This window comes from Panthera onca, chromosome B2 (genome assembly GCF_046562875.1).
Source record: "Panthera onca isolate mPanOnc1 chromosome B2, mPanOnc1 haplotype 2, whole genome shotgun sequence".
Taxonomy (NCBI): Eukaryota; Metazoa; Chordata; class Mammalia; order Carnivora; family Felidae; genus Panthera; species Panthera onca.
Genome location: NC_138343.1, coordinates 8,170,205 through 8,196,186, shown reverse-complemented (window position 1 = coordinate 8,196,186; position 25,982 = coordinate 8,170,205). Strand labels below are relative to the sequence as shown.

At 44.9% G+C, this 25,982-nt stretch overlaps 1 protein-coding gene across 6 annotated transcripts in view; it reads left to right on the top strand.

Moving 5' to 3' along the window:
* CDKAL1 (CDKAL1 threonylcarbamoyladenosine tRNA methylthiotransferase) overlaps positions 1-25,982 on the top strand; it is a 705,817-nt gene that overhangs the window by 638,230 nt on the left and 41,605 nt on the right. For 4 of the 6 annotated variants that reach the window (XM_078446590.2, XM_078446592.2, XM_078446591.2 and 1 more), the window contains one exon: positions 16,265-16,825. The exons of the other annotated variants lie outside the window; for them this stretch is intronic. In XM_078446590.2, coding sequence (XP_078302716.2) covers positions 16,265-16,453 — 189 coding nt within the window. In that variant the 3' untranslated portion in view covers positions 16,454-16,825. Of the gene's footprint in view, positions 1-16,264; positions 16,826-25,982 lie in introns of those variants that run through there. 6 annotated transcript variants of the gene reach the window in all.

Genomic DNA, 25,982 nt, shown 5'->3' with positions numbered 1-25,982 from the left:
AAGGATTGCAGGACCAAATACCTGGTCATCTTATACATCAGTGAACTATTGCCACTATAAATGCCCCATGACACAACCTTAGAGCCACTAGGCTCACGTCATCTGGGCTTCCTCAGACATCTGCAGTGAGCTGTAAGGTGCCTAAGCAGCTCGGGGCTTCTGGCCGTGTGTGGTAGTTCAGCGCCAGGGTCAAGATGGCTTCATCTGGGACCCCTTGAGTGAATCAGCTCTATTCTGCATGGCTCCTCCTTTATCGGGCTAGCCTGGCGTCTTCTCATGGTAAAGGCAGAGGAAGAAGAACAGAAAGCAGAAATACAAAAGTACTTCTCAAGCCGGGGCATATGCATCATGTTTGATAACATCCCACTGGCCAAAGTAAGTCACGTGGACAAGACCAGGGAGAGCGCTGTGAAGTGACGTGGCAGAAGGCACAGACACGGGGAGTGTGGAGAGTCGGGGCCACTCGTGTATTCAGTCTGCCGCGCCCTGTGAGGTCCTGGCCTGGGTGCTGCTTACCTTCTCATCCTCTTTCTGTAGCCCCACCAGAAATCACATCCTGCTTTGACTCGAGATCTAATTCTTCTAGTTCTCCAACTCAGTGTCTTGTTTTTTCGGTTGTGGTTTCGGAAGGATGGGGACTAGTAACGACACAGAGCAAAACAACCCTCATTTTCCACACAGAGCCTCCAGGATAGAAGTTAGTAGAAGTTAAAGGTCTTCCCGTGGTCTTCTATTAAGGAAACCTAAAGGACTTGAGAGTTTGGATGGCATCTCTGAAGTGTACATAACCAACAACTCAGCATCGTCAACCTTGGAGCATGTGGTAGGCAGAATGAATAACTGTCTCCCAGAGCCGTCCAAGTCCTGACCTCTGGAACCTGTGAATGTGTTAGGTCGAGTGCCGAGGAGGAGTAAGGTTGCAGATGGAATTAAATTTGCTAATCAGCCGGCCTTCAGATAAAGAGATTATCCTGCATTAGCCAGGTGGGCCCAGTATAATCCTGGGAGTCCCTACAAGTACAAGGGCCGCAGGAGAATCAGAGGTCAGATCATCAAGAAAGCTGCCTTTGAAGGTGTTGGGGGGATAGGGGCAGGCAGAAGGCATGAGCCAAGGAATGCAGGCTGGAAAAGGCAAGGAAGTGGACTCTCCCCTAGTGCCTCTGGAAGTTGGACAGCATATGAGACCCACGTTGGATTCCTGAGCTCCAGAACTGTAAGACGATAAATTTGTGTCGTTTTAGCCATTCGTTTTCAGTCATGTGTTACGGCAGTGACAGGAAACGAATACAGGGACTGACTTTATCCTGTGGAATCCAAGCAAAAAGTGAGAGGATGTGTACTGGCGACCGAGAGGCTGTTTACGTCTCCTCTGTTTTCCACGTGGGCCAGGAATTTTTTAAGAGGTGCGGGAAACACCTTCGCAGTGGAGAGGTGGAACAGGAGAGACGCTCAGGGGGAGAGGCAGGTTGTTGCTGGGGCCCATCAGAGAAAAGGAGGAGGTTGTGAGGGAGACACTTAGAGAGCTCACGTTCTCAGGAAGTCCTGGCCCCACAGCTCTGAGCCCCACCTCCTGGGGCTGCTTTTTCTACTTAGACCAACGTTTTCTCCTCCCCCGTCTGTAGCCCAAACCCTGCTAGAGCTCCTAACGTAACATGTAAGCCAGGAAGGAGACTGGAGTTTGGCAGGTACGTGCAGTGGTTGCCCTGGTCTGAGCGACGCACCTCGGAGCTGCGTCGGTGGATTGTCTGCTGTGTGTTGCTTCCTCTTTTCCTGTTAACACGCTGCTGTGTCCCGAAGTAGCCTTGTTAATGTACGTCATCACCAGCGGCATGTCGCGGGGGTCTGGGGTCTCCACATCCTCACCCACATTTGATACAGGCTTTTTACCTTTGACAGTCTAGTGTGTGTGAATCAGTGTCTCATTGTTTTTAACTTGTATTTTTCTAATTACAAACGAGGCTGGCATATTTGTATACATTTGTTGGATTCCTTTATTTAGATTTCCTCTTCGATAAAGAGTCTGTGTAAGTCTGTTGTCCATTTTCTTCTGTTGACTTAATACCTTACTGATTTTTAGGATTTCTTTATAGTATAAAAGTCTAAAAGTGAGCTGTGAAGCACGTGTCTTTTCTTAGTTTGTGGCTTGTCTTTTAACCTCTCCGTGGTGCCTTTAGAATTTCATGTATTTTTGTGATCTAAGAACTATTTCCCTGCCTTGGGGGTTAGAAAGGTTTTCTGCCCATATTACCTACATGTTTCTAGTTTTGCCTTTCCCAGGTAAATAATCTACCTGGAATTGATTTTTAAGGATGGTAGGTAGGGGTCAAATTTCATTGTTTTCTGTGTGTATAATCAGTTGTTCCAGAAAATTGTATTGAAAGTCCATCTGTCCTAGTGGTCTGAAATGCCTCTGTTATAAAAATCACGTCTCAACACACATGTGAATCAGTTTCTAGCCCTCTACCGGGCATCTTGTTATGTTCGTGGTCTATTGCCGTGTGACAAATTACCTCAAAAATTAGCACATAAAACAAACATTTATCGTCTCAGAGCTTCTGTGGGTTAGAAATCTGGGCACAGCTCGACTAGGCGCCTCTGACTCAGTGCCTATCATGAGGCTGCTGTTGGGGTGTTGACCAGGAGGGTAGCCTTAACTGGAAGGTCAGCTGAGGGAATACCTGCCTCTAAGTTCGTTCGTGTGGTGGTGGCGAATCCGTTTCCCATGGGTTGTGAGACTGAGATCTTGGTCCTTGGTGGCTGTTGGTCAGAGGTCTCCTTCAGGGTCTTCTCACGCAGGCTTCAGCATAGGGCAACTCACAACATGGCGGCCGGCTTTCCTCAGAGCAAGCCAGCAGAGAGTGAAAAACGTGGAGGTCACAGGTTTTTGTAATCTAACTTCAGAAGTGGAAGCCCATCATTTATGTCAAGTGCCATTAATTAGAAGCAAGTCAGATTCAGCTCAGAGTCGAGGGGAAAGGGAAGAGTTACACAAGGATGTGAACGCCCCGAGGCGAAGATCACTGGGAGCCATCTTGGAGGTTGCCCGCCACACTTGTATAGCTATATAAATAATGAAGTCTCTTCCTATTAATCTTCGCTGTTATCTTAAGTGACATTTGGTAGGGCTGTTGTTTTTAACTTTTTGATAACTTTCCATATTCAAAATAGAAAGGGGAAATGAGAATGCCTTGGGATGGATTTTGGAACTTTGGAAGTGAGAGGAAAATGGAGACGTGAACTTTGTTCAGATGGCTGAGTTTAAATACATACCATGTAATTTTTCTTAACTAGTTTATCTGCATCTTCCAAGCTGAATCACCATCATGGTGATCTCTAGGAAACGTTTTACGTGTTAGCTCATCGTTTACGAGATTCTTTGAGACAGAGCAAAGCGCCTGCCATCGACTTTATTCCTTTCATGCAGCTCATGGAACTCACTGATGCTCAAACCATATTCCCAGTATCACCGAAAGTGCTTCTTAGAACAGGGGAGGGTTGCATGGTGACAGCAGTTAGCATCACACACGACTTCTTTCTCATTTTAAACACAAATATCTGTCAACACACTCTCACGGTTACCTAGTGGGAAGAAATCCTTAGGAGTAATTATTTTGAGTTGAATTGCTTGCTTAAAGATTAACTTTCATACACCTGATTGTTCCGTTTGTCAACACCCTCGTTCACGGCTTCCTGAGTACACTCCGTGGAACGAGGGTTGGTTTGTGTTGTAGCTTAAGAGATGATTGGGGGCACCTGGGTGGCTCAGTCAGTTGAGCGTCCGACTTCGGCTCAGGTCATGATCTCGTGGTTTGTGAGGTCGAGCCCTGCATTGGGCTCTGTGCTATCAGCTTAGAGCCTGGAGCCCACTTCGAATTCGGTGTCTCCCTCTCTCTCTGCTTCCCCCCCACCCATCCCATGCTGCCTCGCTGCCTCTCTCTCTCTCTCTCTCTCTCTCTCTCTCTCTCTCTCTCTCCTTCAAAAAATAAATAAAAACATAAACAAAAAAGATCAGAAAGACTTCCTATCAGTAAAGCATCTGGGTCCAATTCACCTGTCCTGTCTTCAGCTTTGATACACCTGTGGGGCAGCCTGAGTTTGCGTGGATTCTGATTTCCAGCCAGTATTTCAGAATAGAGGGGTTCAGACTTCCACCATCGTCATGAACATTGTGATTACTGACTTCATGATTCTAAGGGCGCCTCTTGGTTCCCTCTTTATTTCCACCCCCGTGTGTGTGTGTGTGTGTGTGTGTGTGTGTGTGTGTGTGTACTTCTATATACATCTGTGGCTGATACTTAGTTAACAAAAGAGAGACCTACATATACGTTCTAGAGTAATTGCCAAATCGTGACATGGTAAATAAATAGCTTGGTTTTTTAAGTGTGGTGAGTAAGAAAATCTTCTCACGATGAATAAGAAGTAAAACTGTAAGTGTCTCTCCCGCTAAGATGCCAGACCTCAGATAACATGCCTTTTGGCAAAGCTTGCGACCTCTTGGTTTTTGTAGAACTAAAGAGGTTATATGTAAACACATGACAAACACCACTGTTGGCAAAGGCTTTTATACTGTGTTATTCTAGATCTGATCCTTCTGCCCTCACTTCACCCACTGATTTTGGTAAATGTAACAAGCCAGAATTAGGCAAGTGTAAGGCATTAGAATGGAAACTGGGTGCTAAGTGAAAGATTGGGAACTTTAAAGAAGATGACAGAATTCAGCTAGAACCCCACAACTGTAGGGCTGAGAAGGAATTACAAAGTCTGGGCAGCCACCTGTATGCATTCCTTATTATCAGGGACCGGGACAACAGTTTACATTGGAGATACTGACATGAAGAGGTGCTTCCTGGGGCGCCTGGGTGGCTCAGCCGGTTAAGCATCCGACTTCAGCTCAGGTCACGGTCTTGCTGTTCATGGGTTCACACCCGGTGTCGGGCTCTGTGCTGACCGCTCAGAGCCTGGAGCCTGCTTCGGATTCTGTGTCTCCCTCTCCCCACCCCCGCCCCCCGCCCCTCGCCCCTCTTCCCCTTGCCCGCTCACACTCTGTCTCTCTCTCGAAAATAAACATTGAAAAAAATTTTTAAGAGGTGCTTCCTTAAGTTTGTATTTTGGGAATTAAAAGACAATCATGATAGAGATAACTTTCAGATATGAAGATGATTTTGTATTTAAAGTAATCTTTACAGAATCAGATTTTGAGGTTCTTTTCTGACAGTATATTGCACCGCATCATGTATATTTTAACGTGATTTGCTTGCATCGATCCCATCTTTGGTTTCGATAGATTTTCTGCATAGGCCGTATGTTCAGGCTCAGTTGGAAAAAAACAAGAAGGTGATTCTAAGCTCTAATTTATCTTGAGTTATGAGCTATCAAACATGTTTTCCTTCATCCCTGTAAACTTCCACTTGAAGCACTCACAGTGCCTTTGAGCCATAAGAAAAATTTACACATAATATTTTGAATCCATTAAAAGAAGTTCAGAGCTTAAGAGTTGTTTTCGTATCTCTCGAGTCGGATGAATTACGATCTCACAGAAAATAATAATTAGGTGATGGGTGGCTGCTGTGCTTTGATTTTGGTATGATCATCCCTTTCTTTCATTTGCCTCGGTTCAAGCCAGGGGTTTGGACACCCTGAAAGAGAGGAGTCACCCAGACCAAGCAGAGGCTCATCAGAGCTCTCCCTTTGCTGACCGTCAAGGCAACATTATTCAGAATGTAGTCTGAAATGCATTTGATCATACAGTACATAGTTTAATAATGTATCTTTGGCCCTATTCGCAAAATCTCATATTTACTCTGCTGTCACCAAAACAAGATAGAAAACAAGATTGTAGTGATTTTGCGTGTGTGTGGGCATGTTCTGGTTTACGATTTTCCCTTTGCGATTTTAATGACCTGATAGCAATGACACATTTGAGGTGAGGGGGTGTGGGGAAAGTCATGTAAGAATAATATCTGATTCAGAATTGCCCATGCCCAAAACTGCTACAGGAAGGCTGACAGTACTGTGCTCTCATCATGTAACTCTGTGACAGAAGTTTTAAAAATGTAAATAGTCTCCCCCCAAATAAATGAACAGGTGTAATTGATCCCAGGTTTAATTTGTGGATCCAGCTACAGGCCAGTGTACTGATGGAGTATGCATATAATATTCTTTACAGACTTCAGGAACTAGAGAATACACAGACCTTTGGTTCGGAGATAATCAGGGACTCAGAACGAAAGGGTATCAAGATGCTCCCAGTTTGAGGCATTGTCTAGGGGAGCAGTGGAGAGAGGTAGCCTGGCACCCGTCATCCGCTGTCTGTCCTCGTATCTGGTGGTGACACGGGGCTCAGAGGGGAGGGTGTCTGTCAGTCGGAGGAAGGGAGCTGGCACGTGGAGGGCACCCTGGCAATACCTGCAGGTGTCAGGGACAGAAGAACTCCCTTCGACGCTGCGCTGCAAGATGGGAAGACAGGTGGCAAGTCTCTTACAGGAGTGTCTTTTATTTGAGCAGAACCAGACCAACTGTTCCTCATTAAAACACATTTTGCAGCACGTCCTAATGTGAGCAGATCACGTGTGTGTGTGCGCGCGCGCGTGTTCAGAGAAAATTCAGCATCTACAGGTCACACTTGAATCTCAGCATGTGGTTCAGAACCGTAAGACAGGTAGCATGAAACGCCTCTCCGAGACGGGGGGCTGGCTTTCCTGGAATGGCCATCTGTAGAGACACAAAATGTCACCAGTATCTCCATGAGATGCAGTAGTAAGCAAAATGGATAAAGTCTGCCGGGTTGGAGTCTTGACCCAGACCGTCATTTTCTGTGGAGCGGTTGGTTTTTCTTCCCATCGTATTATAAGGGCACCTGCGCTACATTACGACCAATGCTAAATTCACCATGACCGAAGCCAGGCCTCTCCTCTGCTTCGCTGGTATACCTGCTCTGTGTACATTGGGCAAGCTGGAATGAAGTCCTGTGAACAGCTTCCCTGGGAATTGGGGAGGAAGAAAAGAATGCATACAGAATACTCGCAGTCCTGCCGGCCACATGGTGACCAATGCATAAACGTTTCTCATTCTACTTAGTAGAGAATGTAGAGGCTTTTACGTAGAGGCTGTCGTCCCCCTGTCCTCCTGGATCCTCATGCTTCTGGTTCTGTGGTCATATGTATTAATAATTTATAAATATTTTTGATAAAGAGGAGGAAATGCAGGTGAGGCCTCAGAACAGCACGACTTTCCATTGGAAGGCCAAGCCCATTCAGCTCCCAAGAACAGGACAGGATATTTGCATCTGTATAAAAATATAAATATAGAATGCAAAGGAACACAAGTATCTTTTCAGAGAACATTAATCAACTACGTCCTTCAGGTCCTTCTCTCTTTCGGCTGAAAGAGCCATGAGTAGGACCAACGTGGTGGCTTCACAGGTCTGTGTTGGCAGGAGGAAAAGACCTCAGCAGAGGCTGAGTCCTGGAGCCCCCCTCTTCCTCCTCCAGGAAGCTTCACGGCCAGCCGGCCGTGAAGGGAGGTGCCCTGCACCCCTCTTCCCTGTAAACGGGGACTATTCGGCACTGCCTGCATTGAGCTCACCTGGTGGGATAATGAGACCATGGGGATTCACATGTGCCAGGAGTGGTGAGCACAATGTGCACACACACGCGCGCACACACAATAACCCACATCCTGATCCCAGCAACCTGTGAATGTTGCCTGATGTGGCAAAAGGGACTTCAGGTATGGGATTCAATTAAAGGTGGTGATGGAGAAATTATCCTGGATTATCCCCATGGCCCAATGTAGATCACAAGGATCCTTATCGAAAAGCCGATACTACTGGCTTTGGAAATGGAGGGAAGAGGCCACAAGTCAACGGATACAGGCCGCCTCTAGAAGCTAGGTAGAGAGCAAGGAAACCAGCGCCCCTCCCCGTCAACCCCCCAGAATCGCCAGAACAACGCAGCTCTGCTGACATCTTGATTTTAGAATCGCTGACCTCCAGAATTTCAAGAGAATGAATGTTACTAAAACCTGTGGTGCCTGGGGGGCCCAGTCGGTTAAGCATCCGATTTCAGCTCAGGTCATGATCTCGCTCGCTGTTCGTGAGTTTGAGCCCTGCACCAGGCTGTGTGCTGACAGCTCAGAGCCTGGAGCCTGCTTCAGATTCCGTGGCTCCCACTCTCTCTGCCCCTCCCCTGCTCACGCTGTCCTTCTCTCTCAAAAATAAATAAAAATATAAAAAAAAAAAACACCTGAGGTTTGGGGGCGCCTGGGTGGCTCAGTTGGTTGAGTGTCCAACTCTTGATTTCGGCTCAGGCCATGATCTCAAGGTTTGTGGGTTTGAGCCCCATGTCAGGTTCTGAGCTAAGCATGGAGCCTGCTTAAGATTCTCTCTCTCCCTCTGTCTCTACCCCTCCCCAGCTTGCTGTCTCTGTCTCTCTCTCAAATAAACTTAAAAAACTTTTTTAAACCTGAGGTTTGCGGTAATTTATTCAAGTAGCAATAGAAAGCTAATATACCACACTCCTTCTCCACTGGTAAGTTTTTCCCCATTGCTACTATTTTATATTTATGCTGTGTGTATAGATAATGTTTGACCTCCTGTTCCATTTACCCAAGAATCTTATAAATACAAGAATAGGCACATGGCACTTTGTATGGAAGACTGTCCACTCCTGTATAAAATGTGAATCCCCAGCACTGAGGAACAGGTAGAAATGCAAATACTCCTTCAGCTAGCACTGCCCCCCCCCCCCCCCCTCCATGCTGGGCCAGGGCGCAATTGGAGAGGCCCCTTTCATGGAGTATACACAGGATCATGCAGGAGTAGAGAGGTGCCACTGACGGGTGCCATGGTGAGGGCCAGTCAGCAGGATACCCAGCCCCACGGAGGGAAGGACCTGAGTCCTCTGTCCTCTGGGGCGGGGCGATGGTTGAGAGAGCTTTTCCTACAGGAGGTCCTGTCTGACGGGGCCCTGGGAGAACAATAAGGAGGCTGGGGGAAGACCGTGGGTGGGGGGGAGCTGGCTGGTTCAGGCTGGGCACAGAGCAAGGACAAGAAGGTTGTATGTACCTTTGTGGGATCGACAGTGACTTTTTTTCCCTCGTTTTTAGGTTCTTTGAAAAAAAAGTTTATGACAAAATTAAATATCAAAGGAGAAAGCAGATGTAAAAATGGGCCCCTGGCACGTCTGATGGCTGAATCCCGTGTCATAAATTGTGGAATTCGAGTTTCTTTTCATGTATGAGATGGTTTTAGTTGAGAGCCGTTCCAGAAGGCTCATTCCACAGAGTAAGAGCCCAGAGGGGAAAAGATGTCGGAGCAAGGGAGGCACAGTCCCTCTCTTCTGGGCGAGTGCTTGAGGGTGGTACCCAGGGCCGCACGTGTCCGTCTCACTTGGTACTTTTGCTCAGCGCTGGGGGAGGCCCTGGCCTTCCCCACGTCCCAAGTCCCACTGCTGGGCTGGGGTAAAATAGCCCTTTATCCAGACCTTCTGTATCCCAGGCATCCACCAGGGCGCTGGGTGTGGTATTTTCCCCCCTTTCCACATCACCTAAAGGTAGATACTGAGATAGCTTTGCCTCATAGGAGAGGTAGCAAGGCTTAGGGAGTTTCCACTGCTTGCCCAAGGTCTCACAGCTGCTGAGTGTCTGAATTTGGATTCGGTTTCTGCCCTGTCGGAATTCGAAACCCATGCTCATTCGTTACACACTGTGTGTCCCCTGATGATGCGTAAGGGACAAAAGTAGCATAAATCAATTAATCGTACTTGAGAAATAGATAACATAGTGACCTTATCATTTTACAAAGAGAACATCTTGAGGCAGTTTGGTATTTAGAACTGCAAACTACCACGGAATATTGTTAATCTTGAGTTTTATGTGCTCAAAAACTGAATATACAAATCTCATTCGATCCCCGTAACAACCCCATGATGTGAAAATACTAATAGTACCTCTGTTTTTTTAGGTGATTTTATGTGGAAACAGAGAGGATGAATCATTTGTCCCAAAATCCTCCAGTAGAGATGGGATTAGAGTCTGGGACCGGCATACTTCCTGTCCCCAGAACTGGTGTCATTTGACATTGGTGCGTGCAGTGTGACCGTGTGTGGGGCTCTCTCCCTTCCCTAGCAATGCCTGGGTAACCGCCCAAGGAAGGGATAATTCAGGATGGACTGTTGTCACCATCTGACTAGACTGAGTTTTGTCTCTAAAGCCTTCGTTTATCTCCACCCGGTTGATCTGATCTGTAAAGCTCCTGAACATCAACATTCTTTTTGTTTGGCTTCGTTTTCAGAATATGTACTTGGTTCTACATTCACAGATTTCTTACATTAATAGGATTTAACAAACTAGACTTTTGAAAACTAGTAGGATACGTTAAGAATTAGCAAGTATAGGAGTGCCTGGGTGGCTCAGTTGGCTAAGCATCTGATTCTTGATTTCGGCTCAGGTCATGATCTTGCAGTTTGTGGGTTCGGGCCCCACATCAGGCTCTGTGCTGACAGCTCAGAGCCTGCTTGGGATTCTCTCTCTTTCTGCTCCCCCCCTTCCCCCCCAATAAATAAATCAAAACTAAAAAAAAAAAAAGAATTAGCAACATGTTTAGAAATTAATCAAGGAAGCAGTGAGATTTACAAGGGAGGGGAAGAGCCCATGTTAATCCAAGTTAACACTTTCTCAGAGTTGTCCTTAGTTTGTTATAACTGGATAAATATAAGGATCTTTATTGAACAAAGGTCACATCCTACCTCCTTTCAAATTTCTGTCTGTTTCAAAAAAGGCATTTGTAAGTGGAGTTTGATTTCTTAAAAAGTGTAAGTTTGAGAGTTGGTGTTGGTTTAGTTTTAATAAGCAGTAAAATTTCTCATATTGGGTGTGTTATAGTTAGAAGTGCGTCTTGAATTTCAAGAATTAATAAATTTTGGTAATGTTGTTTTAAAGATTTAGTTCTTTTTTATTTTTTTTGGAGAGTGAGCAAGGTGGGGAGAGGGGCAGAGGAAGGGAGGGAGAGAGAGAGGGAGGGGGGAAGAGGAGGGGGGGGAGAGAGAGAGAATCTTAAGTAGGCTCCATACTCAGCGCAGAGCCCGACGTGGGGCTCAAGTTCACAACCCTGAGATCATGACCTGAGCCAAAATGAAGAGTCAGACACTCAACCAACTGAGCCACCCAGGAGCCCCACTGACTTTTGGCAGTAATGTTAAAGAAGTTTAGGGAGGAATGGGGCGCCTGGGTGGCTCAGTCGGTTCAGCGTCTGACTTCATCTCAGGTCATGATCTCATGGTTTGTGAGTTCGAGCCCCACATCAGGCTCTGTACTGACAGCTTGGAGCCTGAAGCCTGCTTGGGATTCTGTGTCTTCCCTCCCTTTCGTGCTTCCCTTCCCTTCTCCTGCTTGTGCTCTGTCTCTCAAAAAAATAAATAAATAAATAAACATTAAAAAAAGTGTTTTTTTAAAAAAGTTTAGGGAGGGTTTGAGCCTTCTGTCTACTTTCCAGAATTATCGACCATACTAACTTTTTCTCTAAGTCACTTACACACATTGTTCTCTGTGTGCAGTCGTGCACACGCGCACACGTAAACTTTTACCTCACGATTGGGTACTGATCGTCACCTCACCTATAAGCACTTTTTATTTTAACTGCGTTATAGGAATGCCATGTTATTTCCTACTCGTGAATGCTCCTTCTCACTGTGTAGAGGTCTGCTGTGTTTGAGCATCTTGGACTTGATGAGAAAGTCCTTCTGTTTCCTGTATTTTCAAGTTTCTTTTCTTTCAGTGCCACAGCAACAGTGACAGCTGAAGTACGCAGAGCTCGCTGCCTGCTGATTACTGTCTTCTGAGAAACCTTTTTTTTTCAACCTTATATTTAAAAATACATCATCAGACTCCTTTAATCAAGGTCTTGAATCGGTGAAAGGTGAAGACAGTAAAAGACGCACAGTGCGGTAGACAGACTAAATCTTCCTTCTCCTGCTGGGTTTTGATCTGAGGGAGACTGGCAGGTGAGGTGGGCTTCCTGGAGCTCGTGTGCGATTCTGTGGTACAGACGTGGCCACTAGGAACGGGAGAGCGGCTTGTCACCAGAGCACTTTATATTCTGGTGTGTTTGGTATGTGATAGGGGTGTTGGGGCGGGGAGGGGAGGGTTGAGTAATGCCCAGGGGAAAAAATGGCTATGTTGACTACAATTACAGCTGACCCACTATGGTCGTTTAATAAGTAACTTTCATATTTTGAGCAATTTTATGGCAAATGAGTTAGAAGAAGAAGAAATGTGAAACCGTCAGAAGCCGAGGGTTTTTTTTTTCAGGCTGAGAGCACAGGCACGTTACCTGCACTGCAGCTTTGTGAAGCAGAATGTTTTATAAGCTCAACCAAATGCGTAAGGCTTTAAGACGCACCTCGCCCTGCCCAGGTCAGCCTGACCCCTGCCCCAGCTGGCAGCAGCAATCACCAAGTGACAGCGCCTTGAATGGCAGGTGCAGCACCAAGGTCCAGCATTCAGAGCCTGGGGTGGAACAGAGGTGGATATTTCTAGAAGCTGGGAGAGGTTTCATTTCAGGGCCTCTCTTTGAGGGCCCCCTTCCAGGGCCCTGTACTTAATTTTGCATTCATATTTTTTTCTTAAAAAGAAAGCTTCCGTCTCTGTGTTATCCAGATCTATTCCTGGGTGAGGGTGTCTGTGATCCTCCTGAGGTCATACAGCATGAAGCGTGACGGGGGGCTGCGCGCAGATGTGCGTGGGGACCTCCACATTTCTCTGGGGAACGGTCTGTAGTCTTAGTTATGGTCTTCTAAACCCAAACTGAAGAAGCGTTGATTTAATTTCTAGAGGCGAGGTTTTAGGATTCGTGTAGATTAGTTCCGTGAACACATCATAGGCCACATCGGTTACCAGGGACACGGAAAGGCATCTTTCTGACCGGTTGGATCTCATCTGGATTACACACCCCCCACTCATTCATTCATTCATTCATTCACTGATTCACTGCTAAACATTTACTGAGTCCCTGCTCTATACCTGTAGTTGTGCAGTTTCAAGAGGCCAGAGGTGAGTTAGACAGCCTCCCTGCGTTGGAAGAAGCCCCATCGTTGATGTCATTGTAGTGCATCCATATGAGTGCTGTCCTTGAGATAGTGAGATGACTTTTATTTTTTTTTATTTAATTTCAGTTTTGTTACTTTTAATTTTTTTTAATGTTTAGTTTTTGAGACAGAGTGTGAGTGGTGGAGGGGCAGACAGAGGGGGAGACACAGAATCCAGAGCAGGCTCCAGGCTCCGAGCTGTCAGCGCAGAGCCCGATGCGGGGCTCGAACCCACGAATTGTGAGATCATGACCCAGTTGAAGTCAGACACTCAACTGACTGAGCCACCCAGGTGCCCCAAGACTACTTTTAGTCAAAATAAAAGTTTGTCCACATGTTCTTAACTCTAGCACATCACACAGAAAGCCGGATGCACAAGAGGATGGTCTTCTGGGGTGCAGGCAGGTTTGGGTGCACCTCTGTGCTCTGGCCGCTGCCCCCGCTGCCTCGGGGGGAGGAGAGCTCCATCTTTTGGGGTGCACGTCCCTTGTTGAGGGACGGACCCCGCAGGGCATCAGCCCAGGTACCTATGGGGCGCCGAAGTAAATGGCGATTCGACTGCCATTGGGTCGAGAGATTTATCCTTGTGGTTAACAGTTTCGGTGACTTTGCAATTAGTCTCCTACGGTCAAAGCAAGAATTGTTGCACATCCGTCACATGGAGGTATTAGGCAGTGGAGGCTGGATTGTAAAGGTGATTTTTTATTTCCCCATTCCTAGTCTTGGCACCTCTCGTTAACTCCTCTGAACACAGGTCCTGTTGGTTCTCCGCCCAAAGTCCACCGTCCGTCCTATCCGTGCCTCCTGCCAGCATCCCAACGAAGGTGTCCGTCACCTCCCACCTCAGCTTGTCACTGGACCCTCTCCTCTCGTTCTCTCCCCTCCCTTCCACAGACCCTGCCCATTCCTGCCTCCGTTCCTTTCCGGAACGTGCGGTTCCAGTGCCTCTGCTGGCCCAGCTGCAGCCCGCACTTCTCACGCAAAGGACGAAGGTGTCAGCAGGGGGTTCTTGGGGAGCTTGGGAGGAAAGAATAAGCAAAATAACGTGTGCTTCTGTGTATTTCTCCACGCGTTCTTCCACGGACATGCCTTATGCTGTCCTGCCTCTGGGTCGCCCCCTCCTCCCCCTACTTTGTTCCTCCCACCCGTGCTCTTCTTCCCCACATTGTCCCATCCTCCCCTGCCCCCTCCCCCTCCCTCAAAATGTTGTTTCACGTTTCAGAAGAGGAGGCACCGATTCTAAAGCCTGTACACAAGGCGGAAATCTTATATAATAGAATTTAAATTACACTTTACAAAACCAGAGCCATCTTGAGAGCAGCCAGGCGCCTCCCCCCCTACTCCTCTGCACCCCCAGGAAGAAGCATCAGGGAACAGAGACCACCTAAAAAGCAGTGTGGCGGTGACTCCTCACTCTTCGTGCTCCTTCCAAGCAGGACTTTCCGACCTTGTCCATGCCTGGCGCACAGAGAAAGTGGTAGTGGCTACACTGCCCAGCGGAGTAAACGGAGGGAGCCGCATGTGGAGGGCCCGTCCCTCTGGCCGCCGAGACCCCTTCAGACCCCTCTGCGAGTTTGGGGCAGCCCTCCTGCAGCAGGGCCCCGGCTGGAAATCTCCACCCTGAGGGATACGTTTGTGGAATCAAACGGCTTCCACAGTTTTTCCTCTGTCCTTCTTTTGCCGAGTGGATGTGGTTGCATCCCTAAAAGTTAACGTTTTTCCTATGATTCCACTCTACATAAACGTTAGGCTTCATGAATTCTGCCTTGATTCTCCATAAACGCACACTCTGTCTCGTATATGTTGTGTATAATCTGGAAAATCATCAATTTGGTCTGACACTTCCAAGAAAGGAAATGTGATTTCCCCATACCTAACTTGAGGCCATGTGGCCCATGGTGCATGTCTGAATGTGTCTCTGTTGAAGGAGTAACTAAGTGATAGCTGCTTCTTACATCAAGCTAAAAAGCTTCTGCACAACAAAGCAAACCATCAACAAAACAAAAAGGCAACCTACTGAATGGAGAAAATATTTACAAATCATCTATCTGATATGTGATAAGGGAATAATAACCAAGATATATAAAGAACTCCTACAAGTCACTAGCAAAAAAAAAAAAACAATCTGATTACAAAATGGGCAGAGGATCTGAGTAGATATTTTTCCACAGAAGACATACAGATGGCCGACAGGTACATGAGAGGCACTTAAACATCACTAATCATCAGGGAAACGCAAATGAAAACCACAGTGACACCTCATACCTGTTAGAATGGCTGTTATATCAAAAAGACAAATAACAAGCATTGGCGAGGATGTGAAGAAAAGGGCACTGTTGGTAGGAATGCAAACTGGTGCAGCCACTGTGGAAAACAGTCTGGAGGGTCCTCAAAAAATTAAAAACAGAACTGCCATATGATCCAGCAGCAGTTCCTCTTCTGTGTGTTTATCTGAAGAAAATGAAAACACTAACCCCCCTGTGTTCACTGTAGCCTTATTTATAGTAACCAAGGTATGGAAACAGCCTATGTGTCCATCGGTGGATAAATGGATGAAGAAGATGTGGGATGATATATATATGTATGTAACAGAATATTATTCAGCCATAAAAAGAGGGAAATGTTACCATTTGCAACAGCATGGATGAGCCTTTAGGGCAATATGGTAAGTGAAATAAGTCAGACAAGGACAAATACTGTACGGGCTCAGTTACATGTGGAATCTTTAAAAAGACAAAACAAGCTCGTAGTTACAGAGAACAGATGGATTGGGGTGGGGACGGGCAAATGCCCGAAGGTGGTTAAAAGGCACAAACCTCCAGTTATAGTGTGAATGAGCCCTGGGCACATACTGTGCAGCGTGGTGACTGTAGTTAACAATACTGAGTTGTATATTTGAAAGTTGCTAAGAGAGTAAATCCTAAAAGTTGTCACAAGAATAAAATTGTAACTATGCGTGGTAGTCGATGTTAACTAGACCTCTTGTGGTAGCCATTTTGGAACATACAAAACACGATGAGGTTGTACACCTGAACGATAACAATGTCCTGTGTCGGTTGCATCTCAATAAAGACAAAAAAAGCTCCTTGTATAGGGACTCGTTATTTGATTGACATCACAGTAGGGCTTGTTTGCATCTTTTAAATCTTTTTTTTCCCCCCTCTATGTTTCCGTCTTCCTAGGAATTCAGAAATAGGCTTGGGAATCACCCGAGTTCAGTATCCCACACTTCTGCCGTCGGGCGAGACTTCGTGAGCTCCAGGATGGCCCTCCGCTTGCAAAATCTTCGTCAAGACCGTGCACTGAGGGTGTCCGTGGGCCTGGCTCTGTTGGCTCTTCTTCTCGCCTTTTTTTGTCAAAATCTCTCGTGAAAACACAACTAAATGAAACATTGGAGAAGAAGAAGAAGTTTCTAATTAAAATCTTCAGTGAACAGAAAAACAATCACATCAGTACTCCAAGAGCAGTCATTTATCCTGGTCTCCCTGCCTCTGCTCCAGCCACACTTTTTAATGAGGCTGATTGTGTCTCTCGTGGAGTTGGGCCATTGGTTATTTGACCTAAAACCTACTAACTGTTGCCATGGCATATCTTTTAAATTAAGCTCCTTTTGGTTTATTTGCGGCAAGAAATGCAAGGGGTTGCATTTTCTTTCAACCTCTTGTCTTCAAGTCAGAACCTAATTACACAGTCATCTTTTCCTTGTGTGGGAAGAATTTTGAATTTCATTAAACCTTTAAAAATGTATCTTTCTCTCTCTGCTTTGTTTGGAGTCCCGGTGCTACGAATATCTTATTTTTCACAGCAGATGTGTTCCTGAAAAGTTTATAGAGAAACCTGCATTTGGAAGCAAGAATTCTTTTGGAAGGCACCGGGAGAGTCGCCAGTTCCAGGGCTCTCGGCAACGTTTTTGACAAGTGCAAGGAATCCCCCCACGTCTTCAGCACCCGCAAACTTTCAGAAACTGGATTTGTCTAAAACCAGCTGTGCCCCTTTTCTGACGTTTCTGATCGGTGACATCAAATATTTATTTCTACCTGACATCACTGGCCTTTACTAAATACAGTGACTTATTTCACTTACGTGAAAGGAGCTGACTTATGAAGCAATCTTACGAACATCAGAATTTAAATGTTATTTGGACGGTAGGGAGTCACAGGGAAATCGGGTGCCCTCTGGTTACCATAGGATGCTTCATCTTTAAACTCATACCCTGTTCAACTCTTCTTTTTATGTCAAAATGTTTCAGCCTTTTATGTCTTTCGAGGCATCCAAATAAAATTTAATTATGTCATCAGTTGGTGGGTTTGGAAAACAAAACCAGTGTTAGTGCATTTCTCCAAACCCAGCATGTGCTTCTAAGAGGAAGTCAGGTTTCAAATGCGGAGGACCTGCCCGTGTCCCTCCCAGGGTCCCCAGCGGAGCATGCATTTGGGCTCACCCTGCGAGACAGCCTGGAGTCACGCGGTACGGGGCTTAAGAAGAACTTTGCGCCCGTCACTGACTGGAGACCAGAACGGTGCTCCTGTCCCCCATCACCCTTTCCCCACTCTCGCCCTCCTACTCCCCCCTCCTGCTGTGTGCTTTTTCTTGCCTCCACTCTCCTTCCTTCAGTTGTCCTTTCCATGAAAGCATGACGGCCGTCCTGTAACAGCCCCAGCGCCCCTCACCAGCCGCGGTGGGGATTCTCAAGAATTGTTTCAGCCACACAGGGTGCTCCCCTCCCCACTTCCGCTGTTTCCTTCCCCCCAGTCGGGGTGCAACCTCATTCAGCTCTTCGGTTCAGAAAGCATGAAAAGCCCTGCAGCGGGGACCAGACCACACATGATCTCGTTTACCGTCCTGGTGACCAGTTGGCCAGTGGGGTGGCTGTGGTCTGAAAATCCAGCTTGCGGTTTTTCCATGACATCCTGCTGGAGGGAGGGAGGAGGGAGCGGGTGTGGTGGTCGCTGACAAGACCGTTCTCCTGTGGACAGGACAAGCCCCGGATGGGGGGGGGGGGTGCTGCAGGAGCAGGTTTGGACGGCAGGAAAGCTCTTGCCTTTCCACGTCCTCTCCTCCCGGCCCGTACGGCTGCCGTGCGTCTCCCATCGGCCTGGAGTTCAGCCTGGCCTTGTGACCGGCGTTGGCCGTGGCCAAGGCAGTGGGAGCGGAAGGGTCGTGTCTTTGAGGCGGACGTGTTGAGTGGCCATGCACTCTTCCCGCCACAGGGGGGTGATTACAGGCACACGTGTCAGGATGAGGTCCCCGAGGGAGTGCAAGGAGCAGGTGTAGACATGTGCTAGACAGGTGTAGAACAAGAAAGGAACTTTTGTTGGCTTAAGCCACTGAGACTGGGAGTTGTCAGCATAGCATAACATAGACTGTCCCGATTCAAACAAAAAGCCACGGGGCCTCTGGGTGGCCAACTAAGGCTCACGCTTCTTGAGTTCGAGCCTCCGTCAGACTCTGCGCGGACGGTGTGCGGCCTGCTTGGGAGTCTCTCTACCTCTCTCTGTGCCCCTTCCCTGTTCGTTCTCTCTCTCTCCAAAGAAATAAATAAACTTCAAAAAAAAGCCACGATAGGACAGTCGACTTGCAGTTTGTAAGCATAGCTCCTGTTGTGCTTATTTTCTTCTTGTGTTTGCTTTCAGGACCAAAGTCTTTTTTGGGTTTTTTAATGTCATCCCTCCTGCCGAAAAGGAAACTCTGAAGGGATCCGTCTCGGTTCATTCAGGCTGCCGTTAACACCACCGTAGACTGCGTGGCTTTTCACCAGCAGAAATCTATTTCTCCTGATTGTGTAGACTAGGAAGTCCAAGATCAGGGCCCTGGGGAGATTTAGTATTTCGTGAGGGCTCACTTCCTGCTTCATCGTCTGCTTGTGCACCTCCCACGGTAGAAGGGGTGAGAGAGCTCTCCAAGCCTCCCATTCGTGAGGACTCCACCCTCGGGACCCATTCAGCTCCCAGAGACCCCACCTCCCACCGTCACGCGTCTACATAAAGAAGATTTATTGATCAAGTTTCTTTTCCCTTCCTTCCCCTCCCTCTCCCTCTTTCCTTCCATCTTCCTTGGTTCATCAAGTGTAAGGTAGATTAGGATCATGTAAAATATTCTTTGGTGAAAACTTTGCTCTGTTTCTGGGAAAATGTGTCTAAACATCAGATTCCCATATGTCTTTCCGTCAAAACATGCTTTTCTGCCGACTTCAAGCCAGGTTGAAATTTTTAGTCATAAAGAGAGGGTTGGAGTTACAAATGAGGCTTTAAGAGGTTTTATCATTATAAAACAAACATAGAAGAAAGCAAAGGGAGGGAGGGAGGGGAGGGGAGGAAAAGAGAGAGAGAGGAAAAAAGAGAGGGAAAAAGATATTCTTAAGATTTGCCTGGCCCCTGAGGCACCCCAGGATATTTTAAATTTTTGAGGGAAACACCGATATCTGTCAGATACTGTGCAAACTACTCGCTCAAAATGGTTCAGTTTCAACATTGGAGTGCACACTTTTTGAAGGTGCCATGTTTAAGGCCGGATTTTAGGCAGTTGCTGTGACAAAAAGCAAGTATCAAGTGAAAATGTGGAACCAGAACTGCAGATGATTTTGTTTCAAGGTTTGAGAAGTTGTGCAGTGCCCCATAGATGCACAGCTTCCGTTAATAAGTAATTATGGTAAGTTTGGAATAAAAGAACTATGTATTTCAATATACTTGTATTTTTTTCGCACAGATTTTGTAAGATAGTAAGACACAAGTATGTACTAAGTTGTTAGTACCTACCTACTTAGTAAAGAGAACGGTTAGCTGTTTCTTTTGGTCTAGGGGTGCCATGAGTCAAGAAAGCTTGAGAACCGGGGCGCCTTGGTGCCTCATTCTGTTGCGTCCAACTTCGGCTCAGGTCATGATCTCACGGATCGTGGGTTCGAACCCTGTGTCCGCTCTGTACTGACAGCTCAGAGCCTGGAGTCTGCTTCAGATTCTGTGTCTCCTCCCTCTCTGCCCCTCCACTGCTCATGCTCTGTCTCTCTGTCTCTCTGTCTCAAAAATAAATGTTAAGAAAAGAAAAAAAGAAAAGAAAAGAAAGCTTGAAAACCTCAGCTCTATGGGGCAACCTTTTTGGAATCCATGCCAAATTTATATTTAATCTGGGGTCCTAACTATTTGTCAAAATATTTTTTTTTTAGTTTTTTAATTTATTAATAGCACGTGTGTGATGAATTTGCACTTGCCTTTCCATCGAGCTAGCATTTATGGTGTTGAAACGATAAAATTTGAGTTAAGAAACCATAAAGGAGTCAAGGATCTGAACCAACTAGGTTCAGACCTCAGTACAAATTGGAGGCAGATAGTTTAGGGAAAGAGCGTGAGGTTTTTGACATCAGCAAAAGTTCGGGTTAAGTTGCAGCCAGGTCACTTTCTGAAGCTCATGTAAAATAGGGACACGATCCCACCGCAGGGTCATTGAAAGCTGAAATGGGATCACGTATATCAAGTAGTATGTCCTTGGCACACACAGTTTTTTTTCCCTTTTCATGATTACTTTAGCCATTTAAACATGCAAACCAATTTTATAAATAGGGTTAGGTGGTTTTCAATTCTGATATTAACTCACGACCACCCAAAAGAATTATATATGGAATAAAAAGATTCTTGCCTCAAGGGACTTAAGCTCTAATTCTAACAAATGCAGCAAAGGAAGAAAAATTCAAAGAAAATGGATCACAGCTGTATTTGAGGAGATCAAATTAATGAACGGTGTGGGGCCCAGATTTGGGTGGCCGATCTGAGATCAAGAAGGAGATTTTCTGTGGCCAAAGATGAAAAGAGCAAGCAGACTAATAGGAGACCTAGAAGTCATACCCTCCCCCACCCTGCCTTGGGGGTAAAAGGAAATGCAGACACTATTATTCTTCATTAGTTTTCTGTCAATTATTTCCTACCAGTACTGTTTCCTGGGGTTCCATAGCCAAAACATCCCAACTGTGTAGAGTTTGAAGCAAAGAGTTTCATTTGGCCTCTTGCAGTCTTCCTGGTTTATGGACATCTGAATACACTTATGAATACTGATGGGCAAGTGCCCAGAAAAAAAATATTTATGTAAATATACATACATATATATATATATATATATATATGCATATATATATTTAAAATATACATTTAAAAAATACATTTTACATTGTATTTTTAAAATACAATATACATTGTAAAAAATACAACCTTGGATCAAGGTCAGAGAAAACTTGGAATCCAGAAAAGCCTAAAGAACTACAAATTTTAACACCTAGGTTTATGTAATCTGCTTTTAATATGCCTACTTAATAACAGTAACTATAGGTGTTATTCCAGACTGATTCCAGCATCCAAGCTTTTAACTTGTTTTTACCCCCAATTTCCATAAAAGGGAATAAGACACATGTGGTTTTTAAACAGAGCAAGAGAATTTCAAATAAATATAAAGCATGTTGTTTAGTTAAGACTTGTTATGCTTAGGTCCAACCTTTGTGAACTAAAACATACCATCCACATACTGTATGCATAAGTATCGAGGCTAGTTACAAACCACAGCTTACTTTTTAAGTTGTGTTATCTCCCTCAGAGTCACTTTAGAATGACTCTGACGGCACTCACTCCTGAATGTAGTTCCTGGTGCTATCTTGTGAGTCTCTGCCCTTCCAGGATGAATTTGTGTGATGCCTTTACTCTTGCAGGTGTGATCTGTTTTGAAATAGCCAGAAGTAATTTAAACATCTGGTGAGTGAAGATTAGATCGAACTAAGTGTATTGGTAGGTGTCCCTGGGAAAATTCTTTTGTGGAACTCGGCCCTCTTAAGAAAATGCCTCGCAGCAGGACTTTCTTCCCTTAAACGCTAGACTTTCCCCTGAACAGCATGAACAAAAAAAAAAGTCCAGGAGCAAATGGATTCACAAGTGAATTCTACCAAACGTAAAAAGAATAATTAACACCAGTACTTATCCACTTTAACAAAATGAAAAAGGAAGGAATACTTTCTAACTCATTCTTTGGGGCCAGCATTACCCTGACGGTAGAGCCAAATAAAGAAAAGAAAATTGAAAGCCAATGGCCCTCATGAATATAAATGCAAAAATACTTCACAAAAGTACTGAGCAGATCTGCAAGTTGATTTCAATAGCATATTAAAAGGATTATCTACCATGACCTAGTGGGATTCATCCCAGGAATGCAAGGGTGGTTCAACATAAAACCAATCAACATTACATATCACACTAATAGAATGAAGGGGGGGGAAACACTTGATCATCTCAACTGACACAGCAGAAGCATTTGACAAAATCCAGCACCCTTACATGACAAACACCTCTTAGAAAACTAGGAGTAGAGGGGAAACTCCTCAACATAAAGGATATTTATGAAAACACACAGCTCACACCATACTCAGTGGTGAAAGACTAAAAGTTTTTTCCCTAAGATCAGGAACAAGACAAGGGTGCCTTTTTTCACTGCTGCTATAAAACATTGTGTGAGAGGTTCTAATGAGAGCTATCAGCCAAGAAAAATAAATAAAAGGCATCCAAATTGGAAAGGAAGAGGTAAAACTGTATTTGCAGATGACATGATCCTATGTGTACCGAATCCGGAAGAATTCACAAGAAAGCTGTTAGACCTAATAAATTTAGCATAGTTGTAGATTGTAAGATCAACACACACAAATCAGTTGTGTTTCTATACACAGCAGTGAGCCATTTAAAAAGACATCAAAGCAATTCCATTTACGATAACATCTAAAGAATTAAATACTGAAGAATAAACCTAACAAGGGAGTTAAAAGACTTGCATGCTGAAAACTATAAACCATTGCTGAAAGGAATTTTTATAATATCTAAATAAATGTAAAGATATCCTACATTCACATCTAGAAGACTTAAAGTATCAACACTACCTAATGCAAGCTACAGATTCAATGTAATTGCTATCAAAACAACCCCCCCCCTTTTTGGCAGAAATGGAAAAACCAGCCCTCAAATTCATATGGAATGCAATTGCCAAAACAATCTTGAAAAAGAAAAATAAAATTCAAAGACTAACAAATAATAACTTCAAAACTTACAATATGGCTACAATAATTAAAACAGTATGGTCCTGGCACAAGAACAGACATGCAGATCAATAGAATAGAACAGAAATCCCAGAAAAAAAATTTCACTTATATGGTCAATTGATTTTTGACAAGACCGGTAAAAAAGGACGGTCTTTTCAACAAATGGTATTGGGAAAACTGTATATCCACATACAAAACAATAAAGTTGGACTTTTACCTTACTCTATATATGAAAATTAACTCAAAGGGGCTAAACGACTAACATAAACTTAAGAGCTAAATTTATAAAACCTCTAAAAGACAAAACATTGGGGAAATTCTTCATGACTTTAGATTTGGTAATAATTTCATACATGTGATACCAAAATACAGGAAACAAAAGAATAATTTTGGGCTTCATCAAAATTAAGAACTTTGTACATCAAAGGACACAAGAAAGCACACAGCTATCAAGCTATCAAGAAAGCACAAAGACAGCCTACAGAACGGGAGAGAAAATATTTGCAAATCCTATCTCTGACAAGAGATTAATAGCCAGAATATACATTACTCAACAACCCAAAATTGAACAACCCAATTAAAAGTTGTGTAAAGGACTTGAGTAGACATTTCTCCAAAGAAGATACACACGTGGCCAAGAAGCACAGGAAAAGATGCTCAATGTGCTAAGACATTAGGAAAATGCAAACCCAAATCACAGTGAGTCATTACTTCGTACCTGTTGAGACGGCTGCCGTCAAAAGAGACGTTGACGGTGTAGAGAAGCTGGAACCCTTACATGTTATTGGCGACAATGTAAAATGGGTCCGCCACTGTGGAAAATACCTTGGCAGTTCTTCAAGATTGAAACCTGGAACTGCCATATGACTGGCAGTTACATATATAATCCAAAAGAACTTAGGGACTCTAACGGATACCTATATACCAGTGTTCTTAGCAGCATTATTCACAGTAGTCAAAAGGTAGAAACAACTCAAATCGTCATTGGTAGATGAATGCATAAACAAAATGTAGTACACAATGTTACCTTGAAAAGAAGTGAAATCCCGACAACATGCTATAACGTGGATGAACCTTGAAAACATTATGCTTAGTGAAATAAGCCAGACACAGAAGGACAAATATTGTGTGATACCACTTCCAGGAGTTACCTAGACTAGACAAATACGTAGATACAGAAAGGAGAATAGAAGTTGCCAGGAGCTGAGGGGAGGAGGAAAGAGGGAGTTACTGTTTAATGGGTACAGAGTTTATATTGGGTGTGATGAAACAATTTTGTAAAAAGATAATGGTCATGCTTACATACACAAGCACTGTGGCTTTATTTAATGCCACTCAATTATGCACTTAGAAATGGTTTCAGTGATAAATGTTTTGTTATGCTTATTTTGCCAAATTACAGTAGAAAAGTGCACTGTGAATTTGAGAAAGAGTATAGCTAGATATTAAGAAATAAGCTCAGGTTGGGGTGCTTGGGTGGCTCAGTCAGTTAAGCGTCTGACTTAGGCTCGGATCACGATCTCATAGTTTGTGCGTTCGAGCCCCACATCGGGCTCTGTGCTGACAGCTGGGAGCCTGGACCCTGCTTCGGATTCTGTGTCTCCCTCTCTCTCTGCCCTTCCCCCACTCGTGCTCTTTCTCTCTCTCTCAAAAATAAAGATTAAAAAAAATTTTTTTTAAAGTCTCAGGTCACATTTGTGAAGTTTTTTGATGCCAGTTTTGATGCAGTTCTAAGGAATCTAGACTTTAGCTGATAGTCAAGGAAGAGCCACTCCAGGCTTCTAAACAGACTTGTAAGCATTGCAGGCTCTGAAGAGATGCCTGTTTGGAAAGATACGCGTTGACAGCGTGGAGGACAGTTGGCTCTCCTGTTGATGCTCCAACCAGTGGGTTCTTCTGGTACCATATACCGACATTTTTGGAAGTGCACAATGGAATAACCACTTTTTCAGGACCACGAAGCAAGGCTTCACCTTGAGTTTTTCATCTGCTGCTAAGCCACTACACTTGTCCATTTCCAGGAGAACTGAGAGCCGACCTCAGCTTAGCCAGCGGGTGGTGGTTCTCGTCACCGCTGTCACTGACACGGGTATTGCTGATACCAGGGGTTGGTTGGTCTTACGCCCGTTGCTCTAACACATACCGCATAACCAGATGTGTGGAGCCCATCGTTATTTTAACGAAGAAAATGCCTCAGTAAGAGGCAGCCCCCTCTCTTTGTAGTTCAGCATCTTTGAACCTTAATCTTTGCTTTGGCATTTTCACGCCAAATAGCTTCCGGGGTCCCAGCAACCATATATCCTCCAGTACCTGCTACCTTCCCTGTATATCTGCTGTGATTCAAGTGAGTGACTCCAGCTTTCTGGTTTTGATCTTCTGCATCTCAGATCCTGTTGATACTCCTGTTTAGTTAAGGATTCATATGCTCTCTTCTCGATAAATTTATGTGAAGACTTAACCCAAAAGCCACCTGCGATAGCCATCTCAGGCTGTGATGCTTAGAGAACAAATATTCCTGGCTTTTTGTCTTGTCTTGTTTTGTTTGTTTGTTTGTTTGTGTTTTTGTTTTTAGCCAGTATGACTTCTGCAGCCCTACTTGGTGTCATTTGAGATATAAGAGAAGGGCTTCTGCTGCCCATAGACACCCAAGTCCTGGCCCACTACCCTCAGTTCCAACCTTCACAGGAAAAGGCTAAGTTCCTGATTATTGGCCCATTGCCATATTAAAACGTGTTACATCTATGAGACCAGAAAAACTAGACTATAATTTGGTCTCCGCTCCCTGTTTTGGGTGTAAGTAAACCTGCCCACAGCCCAGTCTCTCTCCCAGGAAACAGTGGTGA